General features: G+C 41.7%; 1 protein-coding gene across 23 annotated transcripts in view; it reads right to left on the reverse strand.

Annotated features, from left to right (window-relative positions):
- LOC121928513 (protocadherin gamma-C5-like) overlaps positions 1-26,652 on the reverse strand; it is a 368,742-nt gene that overhangs the window by 67,054 nt on the left and 275,036 nt on the right. Inside the window, exon 1 of one of the 23 annotated variants that reach the window (XM_042463344.1) lies at positions 17,928-18,427. The exons of 21 other annotated variants lie outside the window; for them this stretch is intronic. In XM_042463344.1, the coding sequence (XP_042319278.1) occupies positions 17,928-18,323 (396 nt within the window). In that variant the 5' untranslated portion in view covers positions 18,324-18,427. Of the gene's footprint in view, positions 1-8,535; positions 11,146-17,927; positions 18,428-26,652 lie in introns of those variants that run through there. One more of the 23 variants, XM_042463331.1, reaches the window with a different exon arrangement.

A 26,652-nucleotide genomic window follows, 5' to 3' on the forward strand; every position in this document is an offset into this window, starting at 1 on the left:
AGAGTCAGGAGTGACCTTTGGAGAACACATGTTGACACTTTTTCATCAGAATTTATACATCTATACACTATAGCAGAGGTCCCTAAACTTTTTTGGGCTACTGTCCCCTTTCCTCTTGGATGACAACCCTAGTATCCCCTCAACATGAATTTCTTGATAATAGGTCTACTGTTGTACTGCACATTCAAAATAACCAATGTCAGCTGCTGCTACCTTTGCCGCTTGATCATGCTGGGAGCAGCAACCAAGTAGCTGGCTAAGCAGTGACTGAGAAGCCTCTTGGCCATGCTGGCCGGCCTTTATTTGTTTGTTTGTTTGTTTATGGTTTTTATAGTCCTCCCTTTAGCCCTAAAGGCTCTCAGAGCAGCTTACAATTATTATTTTTAACTAGACGGTTCCCTGCCCTCAGGCTTACAATCTAAAAATCTGCCTTGCAGCAGAGGTGTCACTAGTGGATATGTGGGGTGTAGGCCACACTAGATGACACCACAGGTGAGGTGACACCACAACCACTGCCTTAGCAATGCCACTGTTGCTCCTCAAATCTCTACCATTGGGAAGAAACGTGACGTAGCATTAACGTACATTGTAAAAGACAAGGAACTCAGCAGATGAAAAGGTGTGGATAGAAAGTAAGGCAAACAAGGCCGCTCCTTTCTTTGCCTTCTGAGCTCCAAACACCTTCTAGGAGAAGATGAACAGACCAGGCAGGACTTTTTGGGTTCCTCTGTCCTCCTGGTATGGCCTGACCCCATCCATGAGAGAGGGAGAAGAACGTAGGAGAAGCAGGGAGCAAGTAAGTGTGAGGAAGGCTTCTCTCTGGTATTGACCAAGAGCCTCCAGCTTCCAGGGATTCTTCCTCCTCTTTATTACCAAATTAGAAGGCTGTTGTTAGAATGGTAGACAGCAGCCTCCAGTTTCAAGAGTAGGGTGCAGGAGGAATCCAAGGATTCTTCTCCTTCTTAACTTCCAAAGCAGAAAGCTGTTGTGTCCATTCAGCTTCCTGCTTTGGGAGCTGGAGGGTACTGTCTCCCACTGACACAACAAATTTAGTAGGTAAGAGGAAGAATCCCTGGATTCCCCCTGCACCACACTCTCAAAGTTGGAGGCTTCCGTCTCACAGTCTAACAACAGCCTTCTGCTTCAAGAGTAAAGAGGAGGAAGAATCCCTGGATTCCTCCTGCACCCTACTCATAAAGCTGGAGTCTCTTATGTGAATGGGGGACAGCAGCCTCCAGCTTCAGGAGTTAGAAGGATGAAGAAGTTGTTTAGTTGTTTATGTCACAACTTCTCCATTACATGCAGTGACATGCAGAATTATTAAGATGTAACATTAATACAAAGAACATTACTAAGGATTCCCTATTGTCTGGTAGGGGAGGAGGTTAATAGGATGGGAGAGACTCAATGAGTTATTGCACCAGGTGACACCAATCCTAGTGACCTAGTGACCTAGTGGCAAAGGTCAGTGTGGGGCAAGAGGCCTTTCAGTCATTGATCAGCCAGCTGCTCAGTTGGGGAAAGGGAGAGATTTTAACTACTGGAGCTGCTCCAAGGTAAAGGACTCTTTCCAAGAACTGACCCCAGATACTCATCATTTCCTTCCCCAGAGACATGTCTTCCCCACACAGGTTTAAGTGTTCGGGGGGGCCCCATCACTGTTCCTTTTGCTGCCTCTCCTCTCAATCTGTCTGATGAAAGACAGTAGAAACAGCAGTGCAACTCCAACCTGTCAGCAGCAAGTTCTGGCAAAGCTCATAGAGCTTAAGCAGGGTCTTAAATATGAAAGCTCCTTTTTTTACTGCCACTTCCTCTGCACCATCACCTGCTCTAATGTCTCACTCCAGTCAGTCAGTCTGTCCCAAAATGATGCCACTCCAAGCCACATAAGCAATGCCTTCCACCCAAGCCTCACAGTACTAATGAAAGCACTAAGAGAGTGAGCTTGTGTGGCGAGGTGACGAGCAGGAGACATGACCACACAAAGTGATCAGCAAGGCTGAGCAGAAGTTTTAAGGACTGTGAACAAAATTTCATGCAACCCTCATCCCCACCCTGGTCCTAAAGGCCACTGGTTCCCCTTGCTTTTCTTGCACACCGATACTTAGAGTGAAAGACCCCATCCCACCCTGTTTCCCCCTCAACAGTCCCCTGCTGTCTCCCTTTCCCTTCATTGTATAACACCCAGGACTCCCATTGTCTTCTGTTATTTTATCATTAGATATTTTTTACCATTGTCACTGTTAACTGGGTATTTTAAGGGTTATGTTGGAGGGAAGGATAATGGGTTCTATTGGGCATTTTATTGTATTCTGTATTATATTTTTATTGGAAGCCACCTTGATCCAACTGGCAAGGCAATATATTAATAATAATAATAATAATAATAATAATAATAATAATAAACCCTCTAGATCTTTCCACCACCCTCGGGGGGCATACCACCCAACTTAGGAATCACGGCACAGAACTACATATTGGTTCCTAATATGTCAGGAATCAGGAACAAACATTAAGCTATCCAAAGTGTAATTTCCTGAACTTCCCTCAGATGCCTTAAAAAAAAGTTGTACAGTCAGCCCTTCTTATACATGGATTTTTTATACACGGATTCAAGCATACATGGTTTGAAAATGTTCAAAAAAAGTATAAATTTCAAATATTAAACCTTGATTTTCCATTTTTATAAGGGACACCATTTTGCTATGTCATTATATTTAATGGGACTTGAGCACCCACGGATTTTGTTATCCAAGGGGGATCTTGGAACCAAACCCCAGCATATAACAAGGGTCCACTGCATATGGTTTTGGTTCAGGTCCAGGGATTGCCTCCTTCTGTTTAATCAGCCCTGTACCCTCAGACCCTCTGGCAGACATTTATTCCAGTCAGCTGGACTAGGTTGGCAACTGTCATCTAGAGAACCCCAGCGTATAACAAGGGTCCACTGTATTGGCAGCTCTCCAGCCCCCTGGTACAGAGGATGATCTGAAGGAGACTACCTTACCCATCCTTTTTTTGCTTTCTCTTTCTGCCTCTCTTATAATTTCACCCCTTTAGCCTCCTCGTTTCTTTAGTTTATTTATTCTCCTGACAATCACAGAAAATATCCCAACATTAAAAAATTCAAAAGTCAGTTTTCTGGGACAGATGAGAAGTCTCTGTGCAGTGACTGGTGCAAAGCTCAAGGGGACCATCTGGATGTAAAGAAGATCAGTCTGCCTTTATGACTTGTTTTACCTGTAATATTATAATTTAATTTTAATAAAAATGTAAAAATATTATAACTTAATTAATAATTTAATTCTGCAATTAGGTTTAATTTTATTTAACTTAATTTAATTAGATTTTGGAAATGTGAGCAACATGAAGGGACATTTTATCATATACGGTGGACATGTGAAAAAGCTTAAAAAATGGATTCAAATATATACCTTGATGCAGATGATTTTAAAGATAAATATTAAACTAAAACTAGAGGTTTTCCTGTTGGGTTTGATGGAATTGCAACTGGAAAAAGAGTCAGGGAAGACCACTTCAGTATATGACTGTGACAGCAAAGCTGTTGCATGCACAAAGATGGAAGAACTCAAGACTACCACTATGGAGGAATGGTTGTTAAAACTAACAGATTTAGGAGAAATGGACAAATTAACTCGTTTGATTAAAGAAAGGATGTTAATGATATTCCCAAAGGACTGGAAACTCCTCATAGAATTTTTGCGATAAAAAGAAAATGATATGGCAACTTTTGGTTTTGATGATTAGAAAAAAACAAGATTATGAAAGAAGGGAATATGCTGTAATATTTAGAGAGAGAAGTATGAAGTCCCTTTTTTTCTCTCTTCCCTTTCTTTTCATTTTCTTTTTTTAATTTTTGAAATTCTTAATGTATCTCTAATATTTCAATAAAAATATAAAAAATACTATAATTCAGGAATTAAGTTTATGCTAAAATTCTAACTTAATTCAATTATTTTAGTTTTAAAACTAAAAGTCAACTTGACTGATATTAACTAATTTCAGTTAGCTTCTGTCATTGGTCTTACAGCAGTATTTTCAAGCAAAGTTACATGTCTGTCAAAGATGGAAAAACTGTGCTTGCCATGTCTCAGTGGTACTATGAACTCTGAGACTCCTAATGTCCACTGAAAGAGTCTACTCACTCCAAGCCCTTGAAGAGCAATATTTTGTTGGAATTTTGCATTCTCTCTTCCCCTCCTTAGATAGATAGATTTCCCTGCATGCAAATCCTGTTGTCTCCCCCCTCATTCAAACACCCCATTTGCTCCTACTGAATTGCAGGTCAATAACTTTGCAAACTGGTAAACAAACCATGTGATTCAGGTCACTCCCTTTTTTGGGAAGTTTTCTCTCACCAAAAAGTTCTTCTCATGCCCTGTTGGGTTCCTCATCTTCCTCTTCTCTCAACTTTCTTTGGAAAGATGGTGAGATAAAGATTTCTTCTTTACCTGAACTATTCATTAGCTAGATTAAGATATAGCCTCTATGCATATGTAGATTAAAGCCATTAGTAAACTTTTGTTTAAACGGCAAGAGTCCATCTCAGTTCTTAGAGAAGCTGTGGCGCGTTACAGACCCCCCAGAAGGGGCGGTGTGCCGTCACCACCATTTGAAGCGCGGAGGAGCCCCAGCGTCCAAACCGCGAGGCTCTTCCGCGCTGCAAATAAGAAGCGCCAAAATAGTGCTCCTCTTTGAGGTGTGGATATGACGCCGCGAGGCGCCAATGGCACACTCGCAGCGTCATATGCGCCGTGTGACGTGTGGACGCAGCACGTCCGCTATGTAAACATGGCGACCCCCATGTGGAACGGGCGCTGCCATTTTGTAAGGACTCGGTCCATATTAGGGTTAGGGGTGTCCAGAAGGGACGCCCCTTTCTAACCCTAATATGGACCCAGACTGTACTTTATGCCCGTCTGTAACGGGCCATAGTTAGACAAGGACACATTTATGCTACACTGCTGATTTAAAACTAGATCCTAACAGGCTTGGCTGTGATATTTTTGATATTTAAATATTTTTGTTTCCTCAAAAAAGGCAGAAGACTTAGAAAACTAAATTTGCCCTACATATCCCACAGTATGAGTATATACATGCTGACCTATAACAGTCTGCCCTATAACAGTGTCACTTAAATGACTCAGTTATCCAGTTTCAGACTGTACAAATTACACTCATGTACTGATTAGGTAAGCCTGTCAACTAGTAACTGAAGATGCCACTTCAGGCTTCAATGGACCAAAGTTAATTAAAATTAACAAATCCATTCTAAAAACTAAATAATCTCCATGGTCCCCTTAGCATGCATGCTAAGATTCTTACATCTAGGTTTTAAAGTATTGGTATTATGACTCTCTAGACAGACACACATACAATTTCTTTTATTATTATAGCAATAATATGCAATAATGCAAGGAGTAAGGAGGAAATAAAATCAACTCATTTGAAATGTGGTGCTGGAGAAGAATACTTAGAATACCATGGACAGCTAAGAAGACAAACAAATTGATTCTTGAACAGATCAGACCAGGAATCTCCTTGGAAACAAAGATGATCAAGTCAAAACTATCGTACTTTGCCCACATAATGAGAAGGCACAGATCACTAGAAAAAACAATAATGCTAGGAAAGGTAGGAGATAGAAGAAAGAGAGGAGGATGACAAACCAGATGGATAGACTCAAACAGGGAGGTTGTGGGATTCTTGGAGATGTCTCATCCACGGGGTCGCCATGAGTTGGAACTGACTTGAGGGCAGTTAACAACAACAATGCAATAATGTTAAAGAAGAGAATGTAGAATATTTTTGTCCCATCACTGCAGTCACTACAACTTTCACAGCCATGGAGTCATTAAAACAAAAGCAGCAAATGTGTTAAGGAAAATACTGTATAATGTATAAGTCTAGAATTTTTAGTCATAAAATTTGCTCCAAAAACCTGAGTCGAGTCAACTTATATACGGGTCAATATAAGTACTGTACTTTAACTCTTATCAAAAAATGTACCATGCACTGGTCAAGTGATCAAAGGCAAAAAAAATAATCTGTCCTGGAAGCACCGACCACCCTCTACCATCCAGCCTTTAGTGTGACCAAAAACAGTTATAACTGCTGAGGTTTTGTAAGTTAGAATCATAGACTCATATAGTACTTTGACACTGTTTTCCTTTGTTTCATCCTTTACATCCTTTGTTACATGTCCCTAATTTTTACCCTCAACTTATCCACAGGTCATACCAAAATCTATATCAAAATCTATATCCCAAAACTCTCAACTAATGCATGAGGTTGATTTATAGTCGAGTATATATGGTATGTTCCTTCCATCTCCACTCCCCATCTAGAAGATCAAACCAATACTGAGCATTAGACCTTTCATACTTGCAATTAAGCTCCAGAACTTCAGGTTCTAGAGTTCTTGCATTCATGCTGCCATTTTCTGTGGACAAGTGTAAAATTTGTGTAAAATTACAGCGCTTTATAAATAAAGGTTAATAATTAATAATAATAATAAGTGAGTCAACTGGTTGAAGGACAGGGAGGAAACACAGGGGAAGCCAAGCATAGTCAGACATGCATTCTAGACTTTTAGGAAAGCTGATTTCAATAAACTTAGGGAAATACTGGGTATGATCCACAGTCAGGATTAGTAAAAGAGAAGGGAGTTCAGGACTGATGGGAGTTTCTCAACAGGGAGATGCTGAAAGCACAATTTCAAACAATTCTATTGATGAGGAAATATGGGAGGCTTCTCAAGAAACCAGGATGGATGACTAAAGAACCTTCAATGGAGATAAGTTTTAAACAGGACATGTATAAGAAATGGAAAAGGTGGGAAATCACCATAGAGGAATTCAAACAGCTAGCATGTATAGTGAGAAAGTCAGAAAAGCCAAAAAGCAGAATGAGCTCAGGCTTGCTACAGAGTTTAAGAACAATAAAAACGGCTTTTTTGGGTATGTTCACAGCAAAAGGAAGACGGGAGTGATTGGGCCATTGTGTGAAGAAGATGGCAAAATGCTAAAGGGGGACAGAGAAAAGACAGAACTACTCAACACGTGACCAGTTCTGGACACCAAAGTTGAAGGATATTGACAAGCTCCAAATGTATCCAGAGAAGCACAATCAAGTTGGTAAAAGGAAAGCAATTCCTATAAGAAATGACTTAGGACTATGGTTCTCAAACTTTATACGCTTGTGACTTCCTTTACATCTACATGAGGATTTTGCACCCCTCTACTAAACAACATATGAATAAAAATATTTTGTTTGTTTAGTGGATGTATTTTCATTCACACATTCATGTATATTCATGAATATATTCAAGCAGCAGCATCTCATCCCAAGAATGGTGGCAGGGATGGGATGCGGGGGGGACTCAGGATGGGCCCAGCTAGAGGCCATGATCCAGCCAGCTTTTTCACTCTCACTTTCCTCCTACTCAAAGCACCCTCTTTGCCTTCTTCTTCCCTGCCAGGATAGAAAATTTTGGGGAAAAGAAAATGGAGGAGGAGAAGAAGGAAGGGATCAGAGCCTCCATGTTTGAGAAGAGGGGGAGGGGGGATCAGGGCCTGCAAGTCTCATGCACCCCTTGAACAACTCGCCCCCCTGAAGATCCCACCCCAAAGTTTGAGAACCACTGGCTTACGGAGCTGGGAATACTTAGAATGCAGAAGAGAAGACTGAGAGGTGATAAGATAGTGTCCTTAAATATCTGAAGAGAACTGAACTTATTTTCCTCTTGTCCAGAGAGTAGGGCATGACGCAACTGATCCAATTACAAGAAAAGAGATTTCACCGAAATATTTGGAAGAATTTCCTGACAGTAAGATATGGATCATCACTGCCACAGGGCTATTTGCTAAATATAACATAATTATGCAAGATAAGAAATTGAAAATCAAAAGAATGCAAAGCTAATTTGGTAATACTGCAAATATTTTGAAGTTGCTATCTGTTACAACAAAACTAAACAACGTAATTTGCTGATAAAAAAACATCTGGGAGAATGACCCCTTATACTAAATTCAAGATTGTATTATAAGATCTGACCAAAAGAGGGCAGACAAAACCAATCTATAGTACTCAGGAAACTTGTAATAGAATGGTTTCCCTGTTCACCCATGAAAAAGCAAAGCAAAGCAAAGCAAAGAATACATCCCTAATTCTGCTCACATAAATGAAAGTTCAAGGTTACCATTTACTAGTAAAACTAGTAACTTTTCCAGATTATTGGAATATCCGTGCCATATACATGCAGAATCTTATATTATGTGCTATAAAAATGTCAACTTTCATTTATTCATCAGTTTAAAAATGAAATCTATTAATTTAGTGGTTTCAAAATGCAGATGAAGTTTGGATGTCATTACCACAGTGTTCTCCTCCTGTTTTCATTCTGAGCAAGCAAACAAGCAAGTGAAATACAGTACAGTATTACAACTTTGTAGTTTTAATTCTCTTAGCAGAAAAAAACAACAACCCTAGGTTGAAATATACCATGGTTCTCACCTGATCATTGCCATCACAGCTGAGGTTTTCACCCAGAGATTCATTTCCAATTCCAGAATCATCTGTAGCGATGGGGTTGTCTGTAATAACCAACTGATTTGGTTTCAGAAAAGCAAACTCATTTGGATGTGACTTGGAGGCTAAGCAGACTTCATAGGAATATGGCAGTGGCAATGTCCCATTACTATAATTGCAGGAAAATTTGTGTCCCAGGCTAGAGTATAATTCAGTATGGTAGGACCCCAACACTGCTGGGCTTCTCTGTCTCCAACATTTCAGTATTAAAACAGCCATGGTAGTAAAAAGGAAGAGAAATGAGACTAAAGCTAAGGCTATTATCAAAATGACATTCATATCAGACTGATATTCTGAGTCATCAGATAGTTTGCTTATCTCTGGAAGTGCCTCTTGGAAGTTCTCAGCAAACACCAGATTCAGAGTTACAGTCACCGAAAGAGGAGGACTTCCATTATCCTTCACTAAAATGGTCAGCTTTTGCTTCACGGCATCTTTTTCGGTAAAGGCCCGTGCTATCTTGACTTCTCCAGTATGAAGCCCAATGGTGAAAAGTGTTGGCTCAACAGTCTGCAGCTGCTGATAGGACAACCAGGCATTATGTCCAGAATCAGCATCCACTGCCACTACTTTGGTCACCAAATAACCTAACTCAGAAAACCGAGGCACCATCTCAAATAATGTTGAACCATCAGCGTCTAGTAGAGGATACAGGATCCGAGGACTATTGTCATTCTGATCCAAAATGAACACCTTCATTGTTACATTGCTGCTAAGAGAAGGGAACCCATCGTCCTGGGCTTTCACTTGAATCTGGAACTCCCTGAATTGCTCATAGTCAAAGGAGCGCTGTGCATAGATTGTTCCAGTCTCAGAATTAATGGAGACAAAAGAAGAGAGAGGCAGCTCCTCAATGTTGCTGTTGAGGATGGAGTAGGTGATCCGTGCATTGCGGTCCAGATCTGGGTCAGAGGCTTTAATTGTGAAAATGGAAGCTCCTGATGGATTGTTTTCTGGCACAAAGACATGGTAGGTTGATTCTTCAAAAGTTGGAGAATTGTCGTTGACATCTGAAATGTGCACTGTGATGCTTTTGTATGTGGAAAGAGGAGGGGTGCCTTTGTCAGTGGCTGTGATTGTGATATTATATTCTGAGTTTTTTTCTCTGTCCAGAGGACCATCTGTGAGGAGTTTGTAGTAACTGTTAGATGAGGATAGAATTTTAAATGGCAAATTACTCTGTATATAGCAAACCGTCTTCCCACTTTCTCCCTCATCTCTATCAGCCACATTGACCAAAGCAATTACAGTTCCTGGGACAGAGTCCTCAGGAATGGGACTAAATACAGATGTTAGTAAAATCTCTGGAGCATTGTCATTCTCATCGAGAACATCAATCTCAACTTTGCAGTGTGCCAATAGTCCACCACCATCCTTGGCCTCCACTAACATCATATAACTTGTGGATTCTTCAAAGTCCAAAGCTTCGCTAACTGAAATAATCCCACTTTCTGGATCCAGGCTAAATTTCAGCCTGGCTTTAATAGGGATATTACTAAAACTGTAGCTGATTCGTGCATTGGAACCATCATCTGCATCAGTGGCTTTCACTTGTGTTACCAAAGATCCTTGGGGTGTGGTCTCCTTTAGGCTGGACCTGTATACTTCCTGAGTGAAAATGGGTGGGTTGTCATTGGCATCAGTAATATTAATCCATATTTGGGCTGTTCCAGTTTTAAATGGTTCACCCCCATCCAGGCCTGTAAGGATTAAATGGAGGCTAGGCTCACTTTCACGGTCCAGTAGTTTTCTTTGTATTAAAATTGGGTATTTATTTCCATCTGGACTTTCTTTAACATCCAAGGAGAAGTACGGATTAGAGCTGAGCTGGTAATTCTGAAGAGAATTTATGCCAACATCAGGATCTTCAGCACTTTCAAGAGGAAATGTGGCTCCAACTAGACTGGATTCACTTATTTCCAGCTTGATATCATCTTTTAAAAACTGAGGTGCATTATCATTAATATCTTCTATGGTGACACTTATATGAAAAACATTCAGAGGGTTTTCAACCACCATTTCAAAAGGAAGGACACAATGTGGAGATTTCCCACATATCTCTTCTCGATCTAGTCTGTCTCTTACATAGAAATCTCCATGCTCCCCACTCACAGCAAAGAATTGTGCATTGGCTGTAGAGACAAGACGGAGCTTCCTTTTTGCCAAATCTCTCTTGTTTAGACCCAAATCCTTAGCAAGGTTCCCCACAAGAGAGCCCTTCTCCCTTTCTTCAGGAACAGAATATGAAAGCTCTTCAGAGAATGCCAGGCAGAACAAAGAGATTAACAAGGAAAGCTGTACTTGCCGCCTGAATGGCTGGCTGCTCCATCTCAACATGATCTTCATTTCCCTGGCTGCTTTGTCTGCATCCTTTCTTTCTTGCTGGTTCGTGTTTTCAAGTTTCTTTCATGATGCAAAAAGTTGCTATCAGGAACAGGTATCACTCTTCATTACTCTTTCAATGGGGATAACTCAGTTTTTGATTGGATGCTCTCCTCTTGTTCCTCAATTCTATCTCCTATCAGATTTGCAGAACTGAATTCTGTAATTGTGGCATGATCACAAGAAAAGCGAATAGATCCCTTCTTTCTCTCCTCCTCCCACATTGGCCAACAGCGGCACTCTGAGTCTCAGCAGTAAAACTGCATCTACTGGATCAACATCTTAATAGAGTTTTGGTGGCTGAGCAGCACTGTTTTGCACAACATGGTTGCGGTGTGTATATAGAGTTATTCTTTGAAGTGTTTGCATTATATGTTTTAATTAAAAGAAAAAATAAATCTTTTAAAATAAATATGTGTTTGTAGAAGTGGTTAAGGATATAAAGAATGTAGAAAAGATTCTCAAATATACACTGACTGTGGAATAGAAGTATATATTTCCATAATTATCACTGGATTGTTTATCATGACCTTTCTAGCCAAAGTTCTTGAGACACAGGCATAATACATAAATAAGAGGATGTGTGTAACAAGACTGCCCCATAACAAAACCTGAGATGGCAAGACGGTACAATTACTGGAAAAAAGAGAGTATGCACAGTAAAGGTGATTTGCATTCTGACATCTCTTCCATCAAATCCCCAACCTCTTTTTAAGTTTAGATGGAGCAAATGTGGTGTTCTGGGGATGGGGCATTATGAAGACTTGCAATATGGGAAACAATAATAACATGGGGCACATGTTTGAGGGATTTTGTGTGTGTGTGTGTGTGTTTTAGAATTTCTGAATCCACATGACTTGATTTCTCAGGATCTTGCATGTGATTACTCTGCAGTACATTTAATCAGGGTTTTGGGGTATTTTTAGTCTTGAAACTCATTTTGTGTTCATAGGCTGAGGATAGGGAACAGGTTCATATAAGTAAAATATCAGCACAAGGTTTGTTTACAGAATTATGATTTGAAATATAATTATTAAAATTGGCCAATAAATGTACAACTGAACTAAATGTTCTTATTGTATCTCCGTTAAATCTTCATTCCCAGGATTTATGAACCTGATTTTATTGAAAATGAGCAATATTTTCTCCCCTAAATATTCCCCCCTCAAGAATATATTTGAGTTAGATCTTTATTTTCTACCATTTTTCTGGGGCTTTTCTTGGTAACTTGTCACAAATTACCTTGATGATGATATATCCTTCTAAATTAAATTGCTGCACATCAGACATTTTCAGTGGAATAATAACATTTGCAATGAGTAATTTATGTGTGAAACCAATCTCTTGGGCTGGGATTATTCACTATAATCCCAGTCCAAATGTGGTTAAGTGCTGTAGCTAGGATGGTCTGTGCACAGCTAAGACAGAAAATCTGTAGTGGGTAAAAAGCAACAGGTGAGAATGGAACTAAGACTTCACTCCACCATTTCAGCTGCTTCTTGACATAACAGAATTTCTGAGAGATAGACTAGAAAACAAATCCTGCATTCAACATATAGTTGTCCACACAGTTCTTCATCCCTCCAAGATAGGAACACAATCTTAATCCACTGCTACCACTTTAGTGAGCAGTTAACAGGAGTGATAGGTTATTTCTACCCCAGTACAGTCATCAGTGAAAAGGGAAGCCTACATGATATTTTAGAATAATCAAAATTACCTGTTATGTTTTATTTTGACTTTGGATATTGTATTGTACTTCCTGTTGTACACCGCTTTGATCTAATTTGGAAAAGCGGTATATAAATAAACATTATTATTATTATTATTATTATTATTACTATTATTATTACATATCTGACCTAAGTGAACAGAACAAGTTATTGCTAAGTTCTATTCCCAGTTGTATCACTGCCGTATTTGAGAAGTCCCAGGTTCCTCTTCAACTGTTCCTCATGAAGTAAGAGTTACTGGATAACTGTAGGAAGAGGGAGGGTTGTCATACTTCAAATTCAATGATGGATAATTGTAGATGGAAAAGGTTGTGCAGTTCATTGGTCTCTGATTCTTATGGTAATGGAGTATGCAACCATGTTCTTCCTATTAAGGCCTCCATTAACAACATACTAGTGATTCCATCAGTTGGAAGGAAACGTTGCTGCGAACCAACCACATGGTTTCCCCACTGTGTCCTGAATCCTAGTCATGCACATTATAAGAAGACTGTACCTCATCCTTGTGGAGAATCAACTGTCAATGAAGCAATAAGAAAAGCTGCGGCTAATTCAGGATCATGTTCACACACATCAGTAACATCAATGACCATTTTTAATATGTCAGATAGTTATGTCAAACATGCTATCTTAATTCTGGATTTCATTTTCACTCTACATAGACTTCTCATAGTCCACGTTTTCCATCAAAGTTATTGCTTCACTGGTGGAATTGCAGATGACATAATTTGGGATACTTTGAGATATTTTGGAATACCTTCTGATGATTTTGCTAGTTCCTTTGTCCAGATGCGCTTTTACTGTAATCATTCAGGATCTTATAGGTCTAGTTTAATAATAATAATAATAATAATAATAATAATAATAATAATAATTTATATGCCCTTTCCCGAGGGAATCAAGGTTTGCTTTTGGGCCTTATTAGAAATATATATCAAGAAATGCAATTTGAATGTTTGTCCTGCTGGAATTCCCTGGGGCCTTTGGCATATGTTATCACTACCAAATGGCCAGCAGTTTCTTCTTCAAAGTTGAAATATTTGTAGCATTAATACAGTTGGTCGTCCATATCCATGGATTCTGCATCCACAGATTTTGCCATCCATGGCTTGAAAATATTCAAAAAAGGCCAAAATGCAAACCTTGATTTTGCCATTTTATACAATAATACAAGGCACATCATTTGACTATGCCATTGTATATCAATGGGACTTGAGCATCCATGATTTTGATATCCACTGTCTAGCATACTCAAGGGAAAATAACTATTCTGTGATGTGAAAAAGCATTCTCTAATCTCTGCCACAGATTTTTTTTTCTTTTTTGCTGCATTTCAGTTGAATGAAGAGATAAACAGTATGATCTTCTATTAGACTGATATCATTTCTTAGCTTGCTAAATTTCAAGCTGCTTTGCTTTGCTGTTGTAAGAACATTGGCGCTAGGTGGGATGGATCTCTGTGCCTGACAGGTGAACAGTGGCACTCAGAGCCTCAGTCAATTCACTGCACAGGCAGGGAGTCTGGATTTTTGCAGCTATGGTTTCATTTGTTTCTTCCTCATAAATTTAATATGGGTATGATTTCAAGATCCAGCAGCTGGACATACAGATAGAAAACTATGCACAGATGTTATGCAATACAAGATTTTTTTTCATATTAAGAACTGCAGTGAATAAGCAGTTTTTTCAAACAGTTTATGAGTGACATATAACTACTTTTTCATGGACCATATTATGAGGCAAAGTCTATTATTTCAGTTTTTCTTAATGTTTCTATTTGTAGTTTGTACCTCTAAGTATTTTCCTGTCACATGTTGAGAAGAGTTTCTATTTGTAGTTTGTACCTCTAACTATTTTCTTGTCACATGTTGATAAGAATTTATCAATGGGTGACAAGAAGCGCTAAAGCTATGCATGTGATCTTACGAAGTATGTTTTAGTCTTTATCTTCCATTCTGTATCATCTCTGTAGAAATAAGCATGTAATGCTCATCTTCTCAACATTTCCCCCTCCTATTAGTCTGGATTTCAGCTCCTACAAACTCCAGTCAGCATGGCTAATGGTCAAGACTTCTGGAAGTCTAAAACATCTGGGGAACCAAAAGTTGAGAACCACTTCCTCTTAGAGAAATGCAACTCCATCTCTATCACCCATGTCTGTGAAAGAGTCAGTTTTTCTTTCTACAGAGTGTTGTTGCATCAGTTCTGGACTGCATGTAGTAAAATATGCAAGACGGAGAAACCAAAATATTCCACTTCCAACATGGATGTTGGATTCGAGGCCTATGTTTTATAGGGATGAAGGAATGGATATTACTCAGAGATAAAAGCTTCTTGGAACTTGGGAGGCCATAATTTAAGATTTGGTTGGCATGGTTATTTTTGGTATGATAAAGTTAAGGTACATGCTGAAACTAAAAGTCGTTGTATTAGAAAGGCTCTTCTATGAGTTTGCTATACAAATATACAGATCCATTTCCTTAAGATAACAGTAGCCACTCCACTGCAGGAAGCCTTTTATAAAGAAAAGAATTTATTATTATCTTTTGTAACTTGACCAAGACAGTTGGAAGTTTAAATCAAGAGAGATTATTCTTATGGGAAGCAAAGCTCTTATTTTATTCCCTTATATGCAACTTAAGGACAGATGAAATCAACACAAGAGAAATGCAGTTATAGAAGTTAGAGAAAATGAGTTTTAGGCTTGTGTAAAAGTGATGACCATGTAAATAAAAAAAAAAAGGTATTAAAGGCTTCTGAAACTTGAGACAAATGAGACTGTAAAAGAATGCATGATTAGGTGGACCCAAAATTTTAGGCACAATGTTCATATGGATGAATAGGGAAAATTTTGGTCTAAACTTTACATCATATATATTTAAAGGAAAACCCATATATGATTATGTATACATGGTATTTAACTCCAAATAAGCTGTCAGAAATGTCCCAGAATGTTTAAAATAAATGTTAAGGGATGTCAAGATAAGAAAGGCTACTTTTTTCATATGTGGATTTGTAAGAAGGCAAAAATACACTGGTCTAAGAGTTATAGGTTAATAAAAAATTAAAAGTAGATTTTTGCAGTTACCAGAAATATTTTGTGGGATATGATGGATAAAGAAATGGAGAGCAAATATGGATTACTTCCTTGATACATGACAACAGCAGCCAGAATGTTGTTTTCTTAAACCTGGAAATGGACTGAAGCACCATTGATGGAAGACTGGCTTGTTAAGGTAGCTGAGTTAGCCCAAATGGCCAAATTAATGCGAGTTTCAGAGGATAAGCCAATTCAAAACTTTTTGAAAAATTGGAAACCATTTATGGAATTTTTGAGCAATAATAAATCTAATGCTTTATATATAATTTCACAGGCTTCCAATGAGAATTTCTAAATTTACGCAATTAAGAACTTTGAAAACAGCAGTATCTTCCAGTACTGTTGCAATGACAGTTCATGAGAGTAAAAATATGTAGAAAATTATTCAGGGATCTGAGAATATAGAATCATAGAGTTGGAAGAGACCACAAGGGCCATCCAGTCCAACCTGCTGCCATGCAGGAAATCTCAATCAAAGCATCTCCAACAGATGGCCATCCAGCCTCTGTTTGAAAACCTCCAAGGAGGAAAACTCCACCACACTCCGAGGGAGTATGTTCCACTGCTGAACAAATCAAGATATACTATATCCACAGCATTCCCTTCATCTACCAAGCTGGTAATTTTATCAAAAAAGAGATCAGCTTTGTCTGGCATGACTTATTTATCTGAAACCCATGTTAATATGTTGAGAAGTTATTGACTCAGACAAGCCTTTTGTAAGTGTAATTACATAAAGAAGAATAAAGATATGGGAAAATAACAACTACAAGCAGCTAACTATGTAACACCTTAATAGTTGTTAAGACTGATATTGATTTAGCAAGAACACCCTACAGCGAGCTACAGAATATGTAAAATAGAAAGTACTTCTGGTGATATGGGAAAGTATTTTTCTTTCCCTACAGCTAGCTTCCACATTTCTAACATACTCTGACATATTTTGAGTTCTTTATTCCTCTCAGTTATATGGCATATTTATAGTACAGTGCATAGATTGTTTCAAATTACATTAATTTCCCAAAATATAGTACAGAGACTTTAAAATTTGCACACTACATCCTGCAGCATCAGTTTACATATACTTCTGGCAGACAATGTACAAGATCTCTCTCATTACCACAAGATAGTTTAAATACACAAATAGATGCCTTTGACTTATGACAACCCTAAGGCTAACCCATCATAGAGTTTTCTTGGCAAGTTTCTTTAGAGGGGATTTGCCATTGTCATCCTCTTAGGCTGAGAGAGTGTGAGTTGCCTAAGGTCACCCAGTGGTTTTTATGATTGAACAGGGAGTCAAACTCTGATTTTCAGTCAGAGTCCAGCACTCAAACCACTTCACCGTACTGGTTCTCATATTTCTTCATACAATTACATAATACTATTAACATGTTTTTGTTTCCTGGAGTTTCCATGCAAAATAATAGGACAACTTAGAGCCAGATTGTCCTAGTATCTTTGGCGTCTACCTGCAAAATCAGTTCTTTTTCCTGCCTCCACCTTCCATCTTGCAGGAAAGGGGATGAACTGAGGGAAAGTAGAGCCTGTTTAACCCTTTAATTTTTAAAAAACTAACATTGTTTTCTATTAAATTATTCTTTTGTAGCTTTAGAACTTTGTAGGTACATCTTGGAAAATACTGCTTTAAAAAAAAGAGGGTCATGATGTCCCTTTTTGCAATCCCAGAGGGAAAACAGTTTTGAAGAGCAGAAGGATGGGAATACAGATCCTTCAAGAGCCTTCCTCCTTCTAAAGGATTCTCCCCGTTCTCTCTCTGCCTTGCTCAATGAAACCAGAGAAACCCAGTTCATTGTACAGTTAAGGTAATGTAGCCATGTCACTTTCACACCAAGAAAAGAAGACAAGTGAAATTTAGCAGGTACGTATTAGGCCCAGGTCCCAGGGATGCATTAACTAAGCATGTGAAGAACTTTTCCATCAGTCGCATGATACTCAGGCAAACTAAGTTGCTGGACCCTCCAACTTATTAAAGCAAGTGTCTAAATAGAAGACCAACTAAAATTTTAGTAACTGTTTACCATGCTACTCATTAGAAAAGTTGTGATGAGGTTGCTACTGTTTTTGCATGCAAAACTTACCTTCTCAGTAACCTCCATTTCTGAACTGAAATTCTCACAGTTGTTATCCACAAGTACCAACTGAGAGTTATCACCATAAAGCAAGTTTTCTGAAGGCTGGATGTTGGGTTTTGGTAAAGAGATTTCATCTTTCCTCAATGCAGAGGATAAACACAGTTGGTATGAATAAGGTAAAGTTCCTTCTTCATAGTTTGGGGGAAATACAACATGTGTCTTAGAAAAAGAATTAGGATCAAAGCACTGTGATAATTTGGGATTCCCAGATGATTGTCGAAGTTTCATTGCAACGACCAGTATGACTGTCACAAGGAACAAAAATGAGATCAAAGCTAAAGCCATTACCAAGTAAAACTGGAGCTCAGGCTGCTGCTCTGAGTCACTGGAATGGAGGCTCATTTCGGGAAGTGCCTCTTGGAAGTTTTCGGCAACCACGAGGTTCAATATCACTGTGGCTGAGAGTGGCGACTTTCCATTGTCTAACCAAGATAACTAGTTTTGTGTTTCACAACATCTTTCTCTGCAAAGACCCGCAGTGTCCTGATCTTCCGCCGGTGTGGGACCCAAATGGTGAAAAGTGCAGGCTCCACTGGCTGGCAGCAGTTGGTAGGAAAGCCAGGCATTGTGTCCCGCATCAGCATCCATGCTACTACTTTGGTTACTCATAGCCTGGTTCGGCCGAATGAGGAACCCTCAAATAAGGCAGAACCGTCAGTGGGTGGCAAAGGATACAGAACCCGAGGACTGTTGTCATTCTCATCCAAAATAAAAAATGACACAGTGGTATTGCTGCTGAGAGAAGGGGATCCACCATCTGGGCTCACTTGTGAATCTGAAACTGTCTGAATTGCTCATAGTCAAAGGAGCGTTGTGCAAGATTGTCCCAGTCTCAGAGTTGTGGAGACAAAAGAGGAGAGAGGCAGCTCCTCAATGTTTGCTGTTGAGGATGGAGTAAGTGATCTGTGCATTGTGGTCCAGATCTGGATCAGAGGCTTTGATCGAAAATGGAGGCTCCTGCGGGATTATTTTCTGGCACAAAGACATTGTAGGCCCCTTCTTCAAGGCAGGACAGTTGTCCATTGATGTCTGAAATCTGGAGATAGATAGTTTTTGTTTGAAGAGACAGATGGGGTGCCTTTGTCGGTGGCAATGATTGTGATGTTATACTCTGGTTTTTCTCTCTCTGTCCAAGGGACCATCTGTGAGGAGCTTGTAGTAATTGTTAGAGGAGGATAACATTTTAAAGGGCCAGTTACCTTGTATGGAACTGTAATTTCCCCATTTTCCCAGAATCTTTGCTTTTGCATTGACAAGAGCAATCACTGTGCCAGGAACAGCATCTTCAGGAACTGGGCTAGACAAGGAGGCAATAGTCATCTCAGGGGCAGTCGTTCCTCATCAAGTATCTTTACATCAATCTTGCAGTGAGCCACTAATCCCCCATCTCTTGCTTCTACACCGCAATAGTGTATTCTCTGTTTCCTCAAAATCAAGATTTTCCTAATGGTAATTTTTCCACTGGGCGGCTCAAGCCTGAATTTCTTTTGGGCAGTTGTTGGTAGGCTACTGAAATAATATTCAATTTGAGCATTTATACCATCATCTTTATCTGTGGCTGCAACCTGGAGCAGGAGGGATCCACAGGAACACTTTCTTGCATGCTGACCTTGTAGATATCTTGCATGAAGAGGGTGGGTTGTCATTGGCGTCAGTAATATTAATCCATATCTGAGCAGTCCCAGATTTTTTTTGTTCACCCCCATCCAGGGCTGTAAGGATCAACTGGAGGGAGTGGTCACTCTCCCGATCAAGTGGTTTCTGTAGCACCAGTTCTGCATATTTATGTCCATCTTGACTATCTTTAACCTCCAGTAAGAACGCTTGTGCTGCCCCGTCGTCGTCGGACTGCACCCCTTTTTGCCGGGCGTTCTCCCGGTGGTTTCGGAGGTGCGCTTTCTGCGCACCGCCCCGGGGGGCCGCCCTGGACTTGGGGAAACATCCCCTCTGTGACCGGGACAGTCTGGCCTTGGCGTTTGGCGGCCAGTTTGGGGAGCGCAGGCCTTTAAGGACATCTGGGGGAAGTCTGGGAGGAGCCCCGCCAGTGAGAGAGGCGGGGATAAAAGCCGGCCCGCCGGACCTCCCGACACGCCCCCTCTGCCCGCTCCTCCGGACGCTGTTGCTGCCGCCGTCGTCGTCGGACTGCACCCCTTTTGCCGGGCGGTTTCTCCCGGTGTTTCGGAGGTGCGCTTCTGCGCACCGCCCCGGGGGAGCCGCCCTTGGACTTGGGGAAACATCGCAGCTGCGCTCCTGCGCAGCTGCGGCAGCTCTGGTTGGTGTGGGAAGGTTGGTTGCCCAGGGAGCATGAGGATGCCTAACGTGGCTGCCCTCTGCTCCATCAATTGCCATAGGGGGGTGGGGGGAGATTAGGGATGCGGGGGATGCCGGGGCAGGGATGACATCGGGGAGGGCGGGGCTCCGATGTGAGGTAGTGTGGGCAGGGGGAGGTATGGCGGTGGGAGAAGGGACTTCCGTTCCAGGGGAAGGCAGGATAGATGCTTCATATCTATCACGCCTTCCTGTCCCCCTCCCAGCCTGAAGGACCTGAGGGTCTCTCCAACCGTGCCACAAACCTGTCGCTGCTCCTGTGCAATGCCAGGTTGTTAATAACAAGGCCCACATCCTCCAGGACCTCCTGGAGGACTCGAAGTGTGACCTGGCTTGCATTAACCGAGACCTGCTGGGGCCTGAAGGGGATGCTGTGTGGGCTCAGGCCTTGCCTGCTGGGTACTCGGTAAGGACCAGCGCAGGTTAGGTGGGCGGGGGGGGGGGTGTGGCCTTGGTACATAGGAACACTGCGTCCCTCACCAGGAACCACATCGACAGACCTCCTATATTGAGTGTATACACCTGACTAAAGCTAGGGACAGTCTAGGGATTCTGCTGGTGTATCGGCCCACCCCGTGCATTAGCGGACTCCCTTAACGAGCTGACACGCTGGTGTGCTGAACTGATGTTGGAGACGCCCGGGCTTATGTCCCTGGGCGACTCAACATCTCCCTCACGGCCAGCTACGTTCCACCCGTGCGGCTCGGGAATTCATGGATACCATGGCTGCCATGGGCCTGTCCCAGCTGATCAGGGTCCTACGCATTGCGCGGGGTAATACACTTGATTTGGTCTTCGGTTCGATGCGGAAAATCGTGGGTGGAAATAGCTAAATTTCCCCTTGCCATGGACGGATCATTTCCTGGTAGAGGTGAAAATCAAGGCCTCTACCCAGATCCCCCCCGGGGTGGTGGACCAGTTAGGATGGCCACCCTCGAAGGCTGATGGAACTGAGAGGTTCCAAGAAGCTTAGAGGGGCTTGCGGTTGGAAATGACGGCGACTCTGTTGATGCCCTTACCGGTATCTGGAATACCGGTCTCTCTGGGGCTATAACACAGAATCGCCCAAGCGCCTCCAGGCCCGCTTCCAATCGTAAGCCTTGGTATACGGAAGAGCTCCGGGCGAGGAAGCGGGTTCTGCGACGACTAGAGTGCCGTTGGCGGAAAGACCTTCGCTTAGACGACAAGACTCTCTAGACCGGCTGTTGAAGGACTATGGAGAGGCAATACGAGCAACAAAGAATTCGTTCTATGGTGCTCGTATTGCGTCCGCTGAGTCACGTCCGGCAGAGTTGTTCAGGGTGGTCAGGAGCTAAACCAGCTCCCTCCTGCCCTGAACCAGATCCTGAACCGCTAAGGCCTGCTGTGACCTTTTAATGACTTTTTGTGGATAAAACTTCTCGCATAAGCGAAGGTCTGAACGCTGACGTATGCAGAACCTAGGGTAGGAGTGTCCCAAGCCTCCGTGGACGTGTTTTACACGGGATCAGTTTGAGTTGGTGAGTACCGAGGATTGGACAAGATCCGGAAGTGTTCGGAAAACGACCTGCTCTCGATCCCTGCCCTCGTGGTTAGCGGCCCAGGGGGGACCGGTGGTAACGACATTGTTACGCCGGATAATTAACACCTCTCTCAGGGAGGGGCGATTTCCATCGGATCTTAAATTGGCCATCGTAAGACCGATCCTAAAGAAGCCCTCCCTTGACCCCCCTGGTAACATAATAATTATCGACCTGTTCACTGCCCATTCGGGGAAGGTGATCGAGAGAGCGGTTGCGATCCAGCTTCAGGCGTTCGTGATGAAACGGATTACTGGACCCATTTCAAACTGGCTCCGGGCGGGTCACGGGGTTGAGACGGCCATGGTCGCCTTGGTCGATGATCTCCGTCTGGGCATCGACAGGGGAAGCGTGTCCCTGTTGGTGCTCTTGGACATCCAGCGGCTTTCGATACCATAGACCAGGGTATCCTTCTGGACGCCTGGCTGAGGTGGGATTGGGGGCACTGCGCTTCAGTGGTTCCGTTCCTACCCTCTCCGGGAGGTCCCAGATGGTGCAGCTGGGGGACGTGTGCTCCGCGAGCGGGCCCTTAAAACCGGGTCCCTCAAGGAGCCATTCTGTCCCCCATGCTATTTCAACATTTACATGAAACCGCTGGAGAGATAATCCGGAGACATGGGGCGCGGGGTTATCAGTACGCTGATGACACCCAAATATTTTCTCTATGTCTCCGACTGATGCAGGGACTGGGGATGGCGTCTCTCCCTCGTGCCTGTCTGGAGTCAGTAATGGGCTGGATGAGGGAAAACCGACTCAAACTTAATCCAGAGAAAACGAGGTACTAGTGATGAGGTCCCCTGGTCCAGGAAGGGCGGTGGTTCCACCTGTCCTGAATGGGGTCACGCTCCCTGTGAAGGATTCCGTGCGCAGTCTGGGGGTGCTTCTTGACTCGTCCCTTCTCCTGAGGCTGCTCAGGTGAATGCGACGGTCAAGAGTACCTGTTATCAGCTTCGGCTGAGTTCGCCAGCTGCGCCCATATCTGGCCCAGAGGGACCTTGAAACTGTTGTACACGCTCTGGTAACTCTCGAGATTTGGATTTCTGCAACGCACTCTACATGGGGCAACCCTTATACCACACTCGGAAGCTGCAAGTAGTGCAGAAACATGGCAGCACGGCTGGTCACGGGGTGTTTCCAGGACCAGCCATTAATCACCGGTGCTTAAAGATCTCACTGGCTGCCTAGTCGCTTCCGAGCTCATATAAGGCGTTGGTTATTACCTATAAAGCCCTAAATGGCTTGGGCCCAGAGTCCTGAAGGACCGCTCCCCCGTACATTCCGCCTCGCACCCTCAGAACATCTGGCCAACTCCTGAAGGTGCCTGGGGCAAGGTTGGCCGTTACGGCCAGAAGATCCTTTTCCACAGCTGCCCCAGCCCTTTGGAACACGCTGCCCATAGAGCTGCCGCTAATCTACCACCCTGGCCCAATTTAGGAAGGGACTCAAAACCTTCCTATTTAACCAGGCATTCCCCGACTAAACATCCTTGGGGCCTCCCTGCCTCACTCGTGGCCGTGTGGGTTGGGCTAGGGGTTTTTTATTGTTTTTATGTAATGATTGGTTTTTAATCTGTTTTATATTGTATGTGCTGCACTAAGGTGCTTTGTAAGCCGCCCTGTCTATTTGGAAGGGCGGGGTATAAATAAAATTTTATTATTATATATATTATATAAAATGATTTGAGCTTAATTCATAAATCTGAAGTGAGTTCTTTCCTATGTCAGGATCCTCTGCCTCCAATAAAAATGTGGCTCCCTGGTAGTGTGATTCAAGTATTTCAAGCCTGATATGTCCTTTAAGAATTGTGGAGCATTATCATTAATGTCTTGGATTGCTACACTTATATGGAAAATATTAAAGGATTTTCAACCACAGCTTCAAAATGAGTGAGGCAGTGTGTACTTTCCCCACAATTCCTTCACGATCTATTCGCATTTACATATAAATTCATTTTCTCCATTGATAGTGAAATATGTTTTTACCTTCAGAAATGATGTGCAGGTTCTGTTCCTCAATTCTCTGACACTGAGTCCAAATCCTTGGCAAGATTTCCACAAAAGACCCTTGCCATCTCTTCAGGGATGGAATAATGAATTGGCTGTGAGAGAGCCCAGCAGAAAACAACACAGTAAGAAGAGAAGTAAATTGTGCCTTCTGAATGGTTTAACAATTTCCACCTCTGCTTCCATTTTCCTGCTTGCTTTGGTCAGCAGATCAGGTCAAATTTCAGAAGAAACCAGCAATCTAGAATTCTTTCTTTCTACTTAGTTTTCCTGTATCACACTGCTTTCTTCATTTGAGCAACAGCAGGCACACTGTTTCACTGGATTTGCAGCTGATGTGGAGTAATCCACAGCGAGGGAGCATCAGTGGATCCCTAGTTCCTCTCGATTTCCTCATTGGCCAACAGCGGCACTGGGACGCAACTGGAGAACTGCAAGAAACTGGCCTCTGTCAGTTAATTGAAGGCATTGCCTCTGTTGTCCTCTACTTTTTCTGTGTATCCGAGTATACATATTCATATAAAGCATGTTAAATTTCTACTTACACTTAAAACACATGTTTTAAATACGTTCTGATGGATGCTAGAAAAAATTGGAGGATTATTACAATATGACAGAATCCTTTTCTTTCTTAATGCTCTTGCTTTGAAATGTCTCCACAAATATCTCCCATGTAATATTTTCTCATAGAAAAAATGATTGGAATATAACAGTATTTTGTTTTGACTTAATTTGAAGATACTGTCTCTTCCTGCATTTCACCTTTAAAAGATTCTTTACTTCTAAAAAACTATATATAAAACAGTGTATATAACTTTCTTGGCAAGTTACATTGCAGTGTAATAATATAAGCACTCAGTTTTAATGGAATAATTAGTAATGGGCAATATCCTAGACCACCTCCCTCAAAAGCTGTAGATTATTTCATATCAGCTTATTCATAGCAATTATTATTATTATATTATTATTACTATTATATTATATCCTTTTATTTAAAGCGCTGTAAATTATTACACAGCGCTGTACATAAATTTTTTAGTCAGAGTTTCCCTGCCCTCAGGCTACAATCTAAAAACACGACACAAAGGAGAAGGGAGTGGTGTGGGGATAGGATCAGGTCCAGCAGATCTTCTCACACCTCCGAGGCTCGGACCAAGGCAGATGGACTGGTAATGATACAGTATGTTTTGTAATTAAGGAGCGAAACCTGGTACTAACAGGTATCCAGCCAACTAAAGATACACACAGAGGATATCAATTTGTCAGAAATCAAAGTATTTCCTCACATTAATGAATTTTCTTTCAGTCTAAGTACAAGATGGGATGTGGGCCTAAATCATAACGGAAGAATATAGCTTTGAATCTCTAAGCAATGCTCAATGAGAATTGATTAGAAAAAAATTCAGACATATGAGGGGAGATATATGGATGTTTATGTCATAAACCACGATTGGACTATATAGAGGAAACTGGCTCTTCCTACAGCCATGGTCAGTGAAAGCCAGGATAGAGTGAGAAAAGCTAGTGGTCCATCAATACCCATGAACTGTGAAAGTGTTTCCTCAAAGTTTTTCTACATATGACATCAAAGTGGAGATGCAAGGAGGAAGGTTAAAAACAGGTAAGAGAAAAAAGCTACTGCAATTATGACATAGAAAGTGAGATCTGACTGAGGATCTGTGGGAGATCAGCTAATGCCTACATCAGGTAGTACGTCTGGAATGCTACCAGCCAGCACCTTAGTGCCCATGATCTTTGAACAAAGCCACCAGCCTTTGCTTAATGGTGTCTTGCTCTAGCAAGAACCAACCCTTTACTGATCTCTCCAGTGTGGAACCTTAGAGTGAAAAGCCCAGGCTCTGAGGCTCTAGTCCTCTAGCAGGAGAGCTGGACAATCTGTCCAGGATCTGACTATGGTACCATCACCTTAGTGACCTTAAACTACCTTAGGTTCTCCAGTTCTGTGGAGTGATGGAGAAGGGAAAGGGACAAAAGAAGAAGAAGAAATTTTGTAATTTAGTAATTCTGATCCAAGGTGAAAAGAGTATTTGAGTCATAGGATCTAAGTGGGGAGGAGCCCTACTTTGAGCCTTGACTGTGAATAGAATATTGTGAAACTTTTCATAATAAAATGAGCTGAAGAAATACACAATACCAGCTGAAAGGTAGAAAGAGAAAAAGAAGCCACTCATCTGGCCATCAAGAATGGCATACACCAAGGGTTCCCAAAGTGTACTCCAAAGAGCCCTTAGGGCTCCACTTGCGCTTCCCAGGTGCTCTGCAGCCACTCCAGGAAAATGAAGGAAATAAAAATGGAATGAAATTAAAGAATAAGAATATATTCTTATATATACTCCTAAACACCATTAACTTGTAAGACATAGGGTAACCCCCTTAGGGGCTCTACCATAGAAAAAAAGGGCTCTGCGAGTCAAAAAAGTTTGGAATCCCTGCCATACATTATTGGCATCCTCTGGATGAACCATTTGCTCTGAGAATGAGAGGTTGGAGACACCACCATATTTCCCACAACGTAAAGACTGTGAGATGACTGTGAGAAAGAGGCTCGTGTCAAAAATCAGGATGGGAATAATAGTTATTGTCCCATGCTAGATACTGATATTGTAGGAACCTATCTTTTTACCGACAAATGAGATTATCACATGGGTAAAAGGAGGGGAGTGAAGTGGATCTCCCATCCTTATCGCGCAATCACACAAAAATGATCAAACATTTCACTTATTGTGTCATTATCCTATTCTTATGTGATCATGAAAATGT

This window comes from Sceloporus undulatus, chromosome 4, assembly GCF_019175285.1.
Source record: "Sceloporus undulatus isolate JIND9_A2432 ecotype Alabama chromosome 4, SceUnd_v1.1, whole genome shotgun sequence".
NCBI classification, from domain to species: Eukaryota; Metazoa; Chordata; class Lepidosauria; order Squamata; family Phrynosomatidae; genus Sceloporus; species Sceloporus undulatus.